Below are 13870 nucleotides of genomic sequence, written 5' to 3' on the forward strand. Positions count from 1 at the left end.
CAACCTTTCAGTCACAACAACACCTATTAACCATAAAACCATATTAACCATTACCCATTGTTTCCTATCATTGAGCAAATTTTGTATTCAGCTTGCTACATTTCCCATGGACTTTTTTTTGAACTAGTCTGCCATGTCAAAAGCACTGCTAATATCTATGTAGGCCACATTACCTGCCCTTATCAATCCTCCTTGTTACCTCCTCAAAAAGTTCAATCAAGTTGGTCAGACATGGGGCGAAATTCTCTGACCCCAGCAGGGTCGGAGAATCGCCCGGGGCCGCCGAAAATCCCACCCACGCCATGTCCAGAATTCTCCCACCCGCAGAAAGTCGGCGTGCCGCCAATCCCGCCGCCCGCCTCAGAGAATGGCAGGGGCCGGCGGGAGGCTACGGGTTTCTGTGCTGCCGTTATTCTCCGGCCCGAATGGGCCGAAGTCCCGCCGCTGAGAGGCCTCTCCCGCCACCGTGGTTTGAACCACTTCTGTGCGGCGGGATCGGCGGCGCGAGCGGGCCCCCGGGGGGGCGCGGGGCAATCGGACCCCAGGGGGTGCCCCCACGGTGGCCAGGCCCGCGATCGGGGCCCACCGATCGGCAGGTGGGCCAGTGCATGGGGGCACTCTTTTTCTTTCGCTGCCGCCACGGCCTCCACCATGGCAGAGGCGGAAGAGAATCCCCCAGCGCGCATGCGCCCGTGGTGATGTCAGCGGCAGCTGACGCACCGGCGCATGCGCGAACCAGCGAAGGCCTTTCGGACAGACCCAGCGCCGAGCGGCGGGCGTCAAAGGCCGTTGTTGCTGGCTTTGGCGCCAGTCGGTGTGGTGCCAACCGCTCCGGCGCGGGCCTAGCCACTCAATGTGAGGGCTTGGACCCTAAAGGTGCGGAGAATTCCGCACCTTTGGGGAGGCCTGACGCCGGAGTGGTTGGCGCCACTCCGCTACGCCGGGACCCCCCGCCCCGCCGGGTAGGGGAGAATTCCGCCCATGATCTTTCCTTAACAATCAATGCTGAGTGTTCTGATTACTCCATGTTTTTTAAGTGACAGTTTATCCTTTTTTAGAATTGATTCCAATAATCTGCCCACTACCAAGAGGTTAGACTTACTGGCCTTTAATTAGTCGATCTACCCCTCACTCCTTTTTTAAACAAGGGTACATACAACATTAGTAGCCCTCCAATTCTCTAGCACCACACCTGCACCCAGTGAAGATTGGAAAATGATGGTCACAGGATCCATTATTTCCTCCCTGGCTTCCTTTAATATTTCATCCGGGTGATTTATCCACATTCAAGGATGCTAATCCCCTTAATACTTCCTCTCTGCGGATGTTTATCGTATCCAATATTTTACACTCCTCCTCCTTAGCTATAATTGTGAAAATGAATGCAAAGTATTCATTAAGAAGCATACCTACATCTTCCGTTACAACACAGAGATCATTTTCTTTTGGCCTTTTATGGGCCCTACTCTTTCCTTAGTTGTCCTTCTGTGCTTAATGTATTGATAAAACAGCTTTGGGTTATCCTTGAAGGCAGCTTTCTTCAATCCAGCAACATTTTCCAATATGGTTATTATAACCCATTGAGCAAAATGATTTGAGTTTGCAGCTATATAACTCTATAGTATTATATATAATTCATATAATGAACTTTTAACAGAAAATAGTCCTGTAATCAATTTGTTATTGGTTGAACAAATGTGATTAGATAATTTTTCAATCATCTAAAATATGAATGTCTTGAAGATGTTCTCTTAACAGCCATCAAAAATGAATGTAAAAACACTTACTAGAAAACCTGATCAATGCAGTCCTACTAGTTGTGGCCCCAAATGAATTCTGGGACATACAGGTATAACTCCCTTCACTGCTGCCTCCATCTTGATTAGTAGAATCCCTTGGTACATCTGAAATGTATAGTGATCCATTGGGAAATATATGGTGTGGTTCTTGATCCACAACAGGAATTCCCCCTTTCTTCCACGTTATGTTGGCAGGCTGGTCAACTGCCGGTAGGTTGCAATCCAACACCACAGTTTGGTTAGGTTGCAGTACTACATGCACAGGGCCAACACTGCAGCTCAAATTCAGAGAATTCACTTTGTCTAGATTAAAGAAAGAAAAAAAAAGAGCAAATTAGAATTTGAAAACAGTTGAAAAGAATGCACGTGATGTGTTTCACAAAAACTCAAACCAATTCTATCAGCTGTTTTATTGGAAATAAAATGCACATGTTGTTTAGTGCAATTCAATACTGTACTCTTTCACAATATAATTCTTCAGACAAGTGATTTTTTTTTTCAGAACTATATTGCTATACTCCAAAACTGAAGTTTATAAATTGCAGTATATATGAAGTATAGTGAATAACATACATTAAAACATTTATTTCATCTGTAGTTTAAAATAATATTTGGAACTTATTTGTTAGTTTTTATTAATGACCAATACACTACAGGAAACTACATTAATTAACAATATAACAGGACCATGGACATCATTTCCCAGTGAAGGTTTATATAGGATGGTTATGCATTCTATGACATGGTGCTTTACTCGTTATATAACTTGAAAACCATAGTCAGGGTGGAATAGTTTCTTCTTTTTAACAACATGTTTACCCACAAATACGGGGAATTGGTGGTTGAATCCACAAGTCCACCCAAGAACATCATTAGTCCTTGGAAGGGAAGAACTTTATTTTTAAATTTTAAATATATAAAAAGTGATAGTAAAGCAGATGAAAAGACTACAAATGCAATAAATATCTGCACATTATAAAGCACATAAATGTATGTTCAGACTGGAGCTCAAATTTGCTGATACCAAATTGGGAAAGGCAATGAAATCAGAGGATACAGATCCTAGAGCTGTGCAAAATAATTATGGGTAGAACAATGAAAGATGAAACTCAATGCAGGTAAGTGAAAGGACTGATTATTTTACCTTCCCATGTGCAACATTCCCACTTCTCAAAAGGAATAACGAAGCGTCAAATGATACGGTTGACAGAAACATTTGTTTGACCAGACTCAACACTAAACATGACCAATTAGTTCATAGAAACAATCAAATGGGTCTTGAAATTAACTTACTAGAAAGGAACCAATCGATAGGCGACATACTAAATACAGTTCCTGAATTTATTATAAATCCTTTTTTCCATATTTTGTCAGCACATAATTCTGAAACTGATAGAATACCAACATTTTCTTACGGACATTGTTGGCTGCAGGCCCATCATTATCCACCCCACCCCAATACACTGAGGCACAGAGAGTATTAAAGTATCATAGAATAAGTCATAAGAGATGGAATGCTGGGTATACCCCCAAGTATTACATTGAGAGGTGTGTTTGACAAATAGGCAATTTATGTCAATTCTTTATTTTTAAACAGGTATAACAAGGTGTGTGACATTCCAGCAACTGAATAATACATAGAAATATATCGCAAAATATTGCAAACTTATTAAACAAAGAACTATTTTACTAGAACTTAACATAGCTTTCTTACAACATAGTCTTTTGGGATAAATTCTGAGAAACAATATTTTAATAATCTTAGAGAAAAATAATTTTGCATCTATTTTTCCCTAAACGCAAGGACTACAGCTTACTGCATGAAAACAAACCTGCATTCATATAATGCATTTCGTATCTTTGGAACATTCAATATGCGCTCTCCACCAATTACTTTTAAAGTGTAGTCGATATAATAATAATAATCTTTATTGTCACAAGTAGGCTTACATTATCACTGCAATGACGTTACTGTGAAAATCCCCGAGTCGCCACATTCCGGCGCTTGTTCGGGTGCACAGTGCGAGAATTCAGAATGCCCAAATTCCCCAACAGCACATCTTTCAGGATTAGAGAGAGGAAATCGGAGCACCCGGAGGAAACCCACGCAGACACAAGGAGAACATGCAAACTTCACAGAAACAGTGACCCAAGCCGGGAATCGAACCTGGGACCCTGGCGCTGTGAAGCGACAGTGCTAACCTCTGTGCTACCATGCAATGAGATCATTGGTAAGTTAGACATTGGTTGCTCAGTTAGTAATGGGTAAATATAAATCATAACATTGGCAGAACTCCCCTGCACATCTTCAAATAGTTCTACTGGATCTTTACATCCATCAGAGTAGATTTACTATGTCATCTAGAAGATAGCACCTCTGACAAAACAGTGCTCTTTCAGTTACGCACCAAAGTGACCATCTACAACCCCAAAGTAAACGTGCAGGAATTTACAACATCCAGGTTGCAGTCAGTTACACAAATCGACACGCTAGGAACCAACACGCCAACCTTTAGAAACTTGTTGTCTACCCCCCCCCCCCCCCCCCCCCCGGAGATCATAGTGTTTGGGCACAAGCCAGCGATGTTGGCCGCCGTGGCGGGGGCCGCTGCCCTGCATACAGCCCTGTGGCAGCGTCGGTGCAGGCGGCTCAGAAAGGCGGCGGGTGCAGAGGGACGGGTTGCACAGGGTCAGGTGGTACCCGCTCAGGCTGCAGGGCCACCCGCCCGACAAGCGCAGGAGGAGGAGGACAATGACAGGGGCGAGGCACAGGATGAGGATACCAATGTGGATGAGGATACCGATGTGGATGGGGAGGAGGGGAAAGGAGGAGGAGGAGGAGGTAGAAGAGGAGGAGGTGGAGGAGGTGGAAGTGCCACGGCGCCGGGGCGCCCGATGAGGCCTCGTGTCTACCGGCACCGCATGTTTTTCGAGGGCCTGCCGGACAGGGCATGCAGGAGGAGACGCCGGATGAGCCGGGAGACCGTTGCCCATATCTGCCACCTAACAGCACACCTGGCACCGCATGGAACTGGGGGAGGACATGTTGTCCCGATGGCCGTCAAGATTACGATGGCCCTGAACTTTTATGCCACAGGGTCGTTCCAGTCGCCGAGTGGGGACCTGTCCGGCATCTCCCAGGCATCGGTGCACTGGTGCATCCATGCAGTGACTGACACCCTGTACGACACTGTGGCCTGCTAAATCCAGTTCCCTGTGGACCAGGCCCACCAGAATGCCCGGGAAGCAGGATTCGCAGCCGTGGCCAGGATACCCATGGTCCAGGGGGTGATCGATGGGATGCACGTCGCCATGCAGCCACCAGCGGAGAACAGGGAGATCTATGACCACCAGATGAAGATCCTGCATTTCTGCGCCCGTTACCCAGGCAGTGTACATGACGCGTTTATCCTGGCCCAATCGTGCATTCCTGCCATATTCAAGGGATACCCCCCTGGCTGCGGGGCTGGTTGCTGGGCGACAAGGGTTACCCGTTGTGGTCATAGCTGATGACAACTATACGGAGGGCACAGACCGACGCGGAGAACCGCTACAATGAGGCCAATGCAGCAACCATGGGTGTGGTCGAGAGGTGCGTTGGGCTGCTGAAGAAGCGCTTCAGGTGTCTGGACCGCTCTGGAGGGGCCCTCCAGTACCGGCGGAGCGGGTCGGCCGTATCGTTGTGGTCTGTTACGTCCTGCACAACATAGCCCAGCAGAGGGGCGATGTGCTGGAGGAGGAGGAGGAGGCTGAGGTGGAGCCCGTGGAAGTGCATGGCTCTCCAGATGAGGAGGATGGGAATGGGGGGAGGGGGGCAAATCGATGGGACATGGGATAAGGATATGGAAGGGAGACTACACGACGCCACCGGCTTGGCCAGCGAGCACAGGAGGCATTGATCACCGCACATTTTACCAATTAGGTGGTAGTGGCTCGCTGAGCACGGTCATTGACCCCACTGTACGGCACCACCTCACCCCCACCTCTCAACACGCATGAGGCGCACCTCCCACAACACCCACCACCCTTAGCTCCCACACAACCTCATGCACCACACCCCTCCATTACACATCCACCTGCGGCACAACGGGCTGGGCTCACACGGTTGCTCGTGGGAGCGGGTGTGGTCGATGCCATGGTGTATGATGACCACCCGCTCTGCGATGAGCTATGACAATCGTTAGACAATGTATGATCCATGGCCACATTTACGCCCTCCACCTGGGTGGTCCCTGTCTAGTGCTGGACACTCCATTGCATGGCCTTCTCGAATCGCTGGGGGTGGGGTGGCCTGGACGTCCGGAAAGGGGCGCACATTACACCCACCAGGGCTCAAGTTCGTTCACCCCTCAACCACAGTGGCACTCAGTCCCCAACCTGATCCTACAGACATCGGACATAGCACAGAGGCAGCTTGCATTGCTGTAATAGTGAGTTTAATTAGAAAGGTTATGTACACGTGCCCTAGCCCCTATAACTAAACTGTGCCCTGCACCCGTGCCAACCTACTAGGTGTCTAACTTCCTGGCCTTATGGGCCCCACCACTTCATCTCTGTGCTTCCCTTGACGGTACAGCAGGAGTGGAGGCGGACTGCTGAGATTCCTGCCCTGCGACTTGCTCCCCGTTGGCGCTCGTTTCCTGGGGCGGCCGAGCTTGGATAGGCCAGGCTGCTCCTCGGGCATCCTGGAAGGCGTGGTGCCACCCTGTTCTGGCCGCTGCCCACCAGATGCACCAGGGACGGGGGGGGGGGGGGGGGGGGGGGGGGGGGGGGAGTCCGAGGGGCTGCAGTGTTCCAGGACCTCCCCTGCAGAAGTTACCGGCACAGGCCCCAGCCCCTCCTCCTCCCTTGGGGTGCCAGTGGCCTCCGGGCCTCTCTCTGGGATGGGGTGCGAGCAGAGACAGGCCTCGAGGCACCACTGACACCTGGCGCTGCCAGTCCTGGAGGCCCGCTGTGGATTCGACCTGAACATGAATGTTAACAGCGATGGAGCTCGGAGTGGGCAATCCCTGTCTGGGACTGCGTCACCTCCCTCTGGCCTTATGCGCCGCCACCCAGCATCTGGGCAATACCGCCGATGCTCTCAGCGATGACCTGCTGAGACTTGGACAGACTGCAGAGCATGGCTGCAATGTCCAGCTGGCTCTGGCACATGGCTGCCTGTGAGAGGGCAGCCCTGACCTGCTGGGCCACGGATGACGCATGCACATGAAGCACCCAACGCCTTGCATAACCTGACCCATGGCCGACACGGTTGCCCCCATTGCCTCTGTGTCAGTGGAAGGGCTTCCATGGCATCTGGCCTTTCCGCCGTGGCCTGCGTCCCTGGGAGCCACTGAGCCTGGCACTGGCCATGGGCCTGCAATGCCAGACGGGCCGCGACCACCCACGGCAGGTCCTGTAAGACACAAGACAGCATGTATCATAAGAGAGGCGGACAGCAGTGAGGGGGTGCAGTGCGGCATGGGGTGAGGGAGGTGCACTGGGCCATGAGGCGAGGACGGGTGCAGTGCGGCATGGGGTGAGGAGGGGTGCAGTCAGGCGTCAAGTGAGTGCAGTGGGCCATGGGGTGAGGGGGGGGTGCAGTGGGCCACTGGGTGAGGGGGGTGCAGCGGACCATGAGGTGAGGAGGTGCAGTGGGGCATGGGGAAGGGGGGGTGGGGGGAGTCTCACTTGCTGGTTTGCCTCTGACCTGACAGCCGGCAACCTCCCGGTCCCCAGCTCCGCCTGCGAGGTCCAATGCCCTCTACACATGGGCGGTGAGCGGGTGCAGTACAGGTGGACCCCCTCTGGTTCTCTCCCCCTCCCTGTGGGGTTGAGGGCCGTCTTTATCCTGGGGGGGGGGGGGGGGGGGGGGGGGGGGGGGGGGCACAAACATCAGCATTAGGCGGTCCAACACAGTCAGCGCAGATGTTGGGTGAATGATGGCATGGCAGCACGGGGCACGCGGCTAAAGTGCCTGGCATGGGTGGGTGCAGCCCATGTGGGTCAGGTAGGGGGTTGTGCCATCCCCCTGGAGGGTGTGGGGGTTGCCTTTCACATGTGTGGGTGGTATGCGGGGGTGGTGCCAGGGGCACGATACTGTGTACTCACCCTGCCTGCCCTCGTACGGTCGTGCATCTTCTTCCAGCACTGGGTCGGCAGTACGTGGAGTGTGCCCCTGGACACTGACAGCATTGCCCACCTCCCTCCACAAACGGCGGACAGTGCTGCGCGGGTCGTGGTGTCCCCATCTGGGGCATAGGACCACCCCCCTCTCCTCCACCGCGTCCAACAGTGTGTCCAGGTCGTGGTCCCTGAACCTCGGGGGGGCACGGCGGGCAGCGGCCACCTTGCAGGTCTTGGGACTGAGTGCCGCTCGCGCATCTTCAGCGACACAGGCCAGTGTCATTAACGTGTCGCACCTATCCGACGCCAGTCTGGGGCTGCTTCCCCCCACTCCGCTTCTCGCAGCGCCCGTCCTAGCCCCTTTTGCGAGCCAGAATCGCTACTGACAGCGGCCCGTTCACGCTGTCGTAAAACGCCGTCAGCACTCAGCCGCTGGATCTGAGAACCCCGCCCTGAATGCCTGAATTCGCTAGAGCTGGGATAAATCATGGATTCTCTAGTTCAGGTGGTCACTGAGCTCATCAATCTGCAACCCACTTAGTTCTTCTGCCCTGCTCAATGCTAATTTCAAGGGCCAATTCTTTGTGATAGCATCCTGTATTTCATCTACCACAAAGTTCAGCAACTCTCCCAGACAACAGAAAGCAGATCTAAACAGTACAACTAAATTAAGATTTAGCAAATTCTGTATCAGTGAATATACAACAAACGACGTCACAGAGACATAGAATTTACAGTACAGAAGGAGGCCATTCGGCCCATCGAGTCTGTACGACCCATGGAAAAAGCACCCTACCCAGGCCCACATCTCTACCCTATCCCCATAACCCAGTAACCCCACCCAACACTAAGGGCAATTTATCATGGCCAATCCACCGAACCTTCACATCTTTGGACTGTGGGAGGAAACCGGAGCACCCGGAGGAAACCCACGCACACACGGGGAGGACGTGCAGACTCCGCACAGACAGTGACCCAAGCCGGGAATCGAACCTGGGACCCTGGAGCTGTGAAGCAATTATGCTAACCACAATGCTACCGTGCTGCCCTTAAATGGAATCCTCCCAAAAAGTGAATTGACCTGATGGGTTATACTATTATCCCTGAGTTTTGGTTAAAATCCCAAGGTGGTACTGAATTGAAAAATGGAGAAGCCTGAAACTAAATTTACTGGAACTTCCAATTAAAAAGGTGTGAAGATGCCGGTGTTGGACTGGGTTGGGCACAGTAAGAAGTCTTACAACACCAGGTTAAAGTCCAACAGGTTTGTTTCAAACATTAGCTTTCGGAGCACAGCTCCTTCCTCAGGTGAATGAAGAGGAATGTTCCAGAAACATATATATAGACAAAGTCAAAGATGCAAGACAATGCTTTGAATGCGAGCATTTGCAGGTAATTAAGTCTTTACAGATCCAGAGAAAGGGGTAACCCCAGGTTAAAGAGGTGTGAATTGTGTAAAGCCATGACAGTTGGTAGGATTTCGCAAGCCCAGGCCAGATGGTGGGGGGGTGAATGTAATGCGACATGAATCCAAGTTCCCGGTTGAGGCCGTACTCGTGTGCGGAACTTGGCTATAAGTTTCTCCTCGGCGATTTAGCGTTGTCGCGCGTCCTGAAGGCCGCCTTGGAGAATGCAGAGATCAGAGGCTGAATGCCCTTGACTGCTGAAGTGTTCCGCGACTGGAAAGGAACATTCCTGCCTGGCGATTGTTGCGCGATGTCCGTTCATCCGCTGTCGCAGCGTCTGCATGGTCTCACCAATGTACCACGCTTGGGGCCATCCTTTCCTGCAGCGCATGAGGTAGACAACGTTGGCAGAGTCGCACAAGTATGTACCACATACCTGGTGGGTGGTGTTCTCACGCATAATGATGGTACCCATGTCGATGATCTGGCATGTCTTGCAGCGATTGCCATGGCAGGGGTGTCTGGTGTCGTGGTCACTGTTCTGAAGGCTGGGTAGTTTGCTGCAAACAATGGTTTGTTTGAGGATGCAAGGTTGTTTGAAGGCAAGGGGTGTGGGTATGACCTTGGCAAGATGTTCACCTTCACTGTTGACGTGTTGAAGGCTGCAAAGATGTCGTCGTAGTTTCTCCACTCCGGAGAAGTACTGGACGATGAAGGGTACTCTGTCGGTTGTGTCCCATGTTTGTCTTCTGAGGAGGTCGGTGCGTTTTTTTTGCTGTGGCTCGTTGAACTGTCGATCAGTGAGTCAAGCGTCATATCCTGTTCGTACAAGCAAATCTTTCATTGTCTCTAGATATCTGTTACGCTCCTCCTCGTCTGAGCAGATCTTGTGTATACGGAGGACTGGTCCATTGGGGATGGCTTTTTTATTGTGTTTAGGGTGGAAGCTGGAGAAGTGGAGCATCGTGAGTTTATCCGTGGGCTTGCGGTAAAGCAAAGTGCTGAGGTGACCGTCCTTGATGGAGATGAGTGTGTCCAAGAATGCAACCGATTTTGGAGAGTAGTCCATGGCGAGTCTGATGGTGGGATGGAACTTATTGATGTCATTGTGTACTCGTTTCAGTGATTCTTCGCCGTGGGTCCAAAGGAAAAAAATGTCATCGATTTATCTGGTGTATTTCGTTGGTTGAAGGTCCTGTGCGGTGAGGAGGTCTTGCTCAAACTTGTGCATGATGTTGGCATATTGAGGTGCGAATTTGGTCCTATGGCTGTTCCGTGCGTCTGGATGAAGAACTTGTTGTCGATGGTGAAGACGTCGTGATCAGGAATGAAGCGTATGAGTTGCAGAATTGCGTCCAGAGATTGACAGTTGTCGGTGTTGAGTACTGAGGCTGTTGCAGCAATGTCGTCATCATGGGGGAATGCTGGTGTCGAGTACCGAGCCATCCATTGTGCCGAAGAATGTTCCTGGTTCAACTGGTCCATGGGTGCTGAGTTTCTGTAGGAGGTCCATCGTGTCACGACAGAAGCTGGGCGTTCCTTGTACGATGGGTTTCAAGATGCCCTTGATGTAGCCAGAGAGGTTCTCACACAGGGTCCCATTGCCTGATACGATAGGACGGCCTGGTGTGTTGGACTTGTGTATTTTCGGGAGGCAGTAGAAATCTCCCAACGCGGGGAGTACGTGGGATGAGCGTACATAGGGCGTTCTGAAGGTCTGCATCGAAGGTCTTGATCAATCTGTTGAGTTGGCGGGTGTGTTCCTTGGTCAGATCTGCAGCTAATTGTCTGTAGTGTTCCTGGTTGTTGAGTTGTCGGTACACTTCTTTGCAGTAGCCGTTCTGTTCAGTATGGCAGTGGCCCCTCCTTTGTCTGCTGGTTTGATGACGATGTTGCGGTTGGTCGAGAGCGTGGATGGCGTTGCATTGTGCTTGGGTGACGTTCGGGGCTGTCTTGTGAATCCGACTGGTGAATCTGGCATTGATGCAACTCCTGATGCTTGAGCATACATGTCGACCTACAACACAGACTATGCTGAGAGACTCTGCCATCGCACCTCTCTCACACTCCTTAACCACGTTGTACACCAGCTCTACAGCAGACGCTGCAACCTGGAAACCAAGATAGAGGCCATATTCTCAACTTGTGCTCAGGACACAGCAGACCAGCTGCGGAACACCGCCAAACAGATGAGACAACGATACTACGCCCCCTATATGCACACCAAGAACAGGAAGCTTGAGAAACTGCATCACCACCAGCAGCAACCAAGCCTTCCCCGGTACCACAGTAGAAAACAATACAGGGAAATAGGTTGTCAACTTGTCGGACTGCACACTTCAACCAGCCAAAATCAAAGTCCTCAGCAGAGGACTCAATTTCTGCACCACCACCAAAATGGACCTCATCAGTCTCCACGGAGGAATTATCAGGCGAAGGAAGCTCCGGGAGTTCTTCCACAGACCACAAGAGGCCGACAGCGAACCCAATGAGTCAGCCAATGAACCGGAACAGCAGATTGAGAGATCTTAGGTGCACCTACCGAAGAGGAAAGAGTCGAATTGGACCCCTCCGGAAGGCCGCTGCCCTAGACTCGACATGTATGCTCATGCCGTCAGGAGTCGCAAATGCCAGATTCATCAGTCAGATTCACAAGACAGCCCCGAACGTCACCCAAGCACAACGCAACGCAATCCGCGCTCTCAAGACCAACCGCAACATCGTCATCAAACCAGCAGACAAAGGAGGGGCCACCATCATACTGTAGCCACCTGGGTTGGCCACTTGCCGAGTTTAAAATGGAGATTCGCGAAGAACGCTGGGAAAAATGGACAGGCTGAGAGAAGCAAGCAGTTTGCAAAGTTTTCCTGTATATTCGAGTTGCAGAAAGCAGACAGCACTGAAACTAACGACAATCTACATATTAATGAGCGATTCCCGGGCACAATAGAAACAGATATAGATGATCGAGGTAAAGCCAGACTCCTCGGCGCCAGCAGGAGTCCAAAACAAAAGAAGCCAACGGACACTTAAGAACCGCCCAGCGATCAGGGAACAGCCCCAGTATTGGGGAAATCAAACCAATCGATTGGAACATGATTCAATCAATTGGAGCCAGGTACAGGGTTCCGCCCACAAGGGCACGAAACCCATGGAGACTATAAAATAGAGTCCCCAAGTTCAGTTCGTCCTTCTTGGCAGGGTCTCCCAGCAGCTCGAAACAACCGTTGACAGAGACCTGCCTAGCAGCTGCACCAACAAGTAAGTGTTCAGTCAACGCACACTACGAGATAGGCGCTCCTAACCTTTAGTCCATACCAGCTGGAAGCCTGCAGTCTCAGGGTCAAACGAGAGGCCATTGTTCCCTAACCCAGTGGGTTCCTTTTCCAAAGCTAAGTATTGGCCTTTAGTGGTAGAAATAGTCTAGTTCTGTAGTATTTTATGTATGAGTAGCGATTGACCATGTATATAATAAATGTGTTTTGATTCCTTACTAACTGGTGTATTGAGTTATTGATCAGCACTTGAACTTGAACCTCGTGGTGGTATCATAAAGATACCTGGCGACTCTAGAGCAAGGTTATAAAACAGAGCCAATTAAGTGTAAAGCACACTTAGCAAAACGAACAACAATACTGAAGAGAACAGACTACTGCAAAGAAGTGTACCGACAACTCAACAACCAGGAACACTGCAGACAATTAGCCACAGATCCAACCAAGGAACACACCCGCCAACTCAACAGATTGATCAAGACCTTCGATGCAGACCTTCAGAGCACTCTAAGTGCTCTCATCCCACGTACTCCCCACATTGGGAGATTTCTACTGCCTCCCGAAAATACACAAGGCCAACACACCAGCCGTCCTATCGTATCAGGCATTGGGACCCTGTGTGAGAACCTCTCTGGCTACATCAAGGGCATCTTGAAACCCATCGTACAAGGAACGCCCAGCTTCTGTCGCGACACGATGGACCTCCTACAGAAACTCAGCACCCATGGACCAGTTGAACCAGGAACATTCTTCGGCACAATGGATGTCTCGGCACTCTACACCAGCATCCCCCATGACGACAGGATTGCTGCAACAGCCTCAGTACTCAACACCGACAACTGCCAATCTCCAGACGCAATTCTGCAACTCATCCGCTTCATTCTGGATCACAACGTCTTCACCGTCGACAACAATTCCTCATCCAGACGCACGAACAGCCATGGGTCCAAATTCGCATTTCAATATGCCAACATCTGCATGCACAAGTTTGAACAAGACCTCCTCACCGCACAGGACCTTCAACCAACGTTATACACCAGATACATCGATGGCGTTTTTTTGGCTTTGGACCCACGGCAAAGAATCACTGAAACGACTACACGATGACATCAATAAGTTCCATCCCACCATCAGACTGACCATGGACTACTCTCCAAAATCGGTTGCATTCTTGGACACACTCATCTCCATCAAGGACGGTCACCTCAGCACTTTGCTATACCACAAGCCCACGGATAAGCTCACGATGCTCCACGTCTCCAGCTTCCACCCTAAACACATT

At 50.9% G+C, this 13870-nt stretch overlaps 1 protein-coding gene across 2 annotated transcripts in view; it reads right to left on the reverse strand.

The window, feature by feature from the left end:
* Positions 1–13870, reverse strand: part of igdcc4 (immunoglobulin superfamily, DCC subclass, member 4) — a 229898-nt gene that overhangs the window by 181857 nt on the left and 34171 nt on the right. For both annotated transcript variants that reach the window (XM_038813330.1, XM_038813329.1), the window contains exon 2: positions 1788–2102. In XM_038813330.1, coding sequence (XP_038669258.1) covers positions 1788–2102 — 315 coding nt within the window. The remainder of the gene's footprint in view (positions 1–1787; positions 2103–13870) is intronic.

The sequence above is a fragment of the Scyliorhinus canicula genome, chromosome 12 (assembly GCF_902713615.1).
Source record: "Scyliorhinus canicula chromosome 12, sScyCan1.1, whole genome shotgun sequence".
Lineage (NCBI taxonomy): Eukaryota > Metazoa > Chordata > Chondrichthyes > Carcharhiniformes > Scyliorhinidae > Scyliorhinus > Scyliorhinus canicula.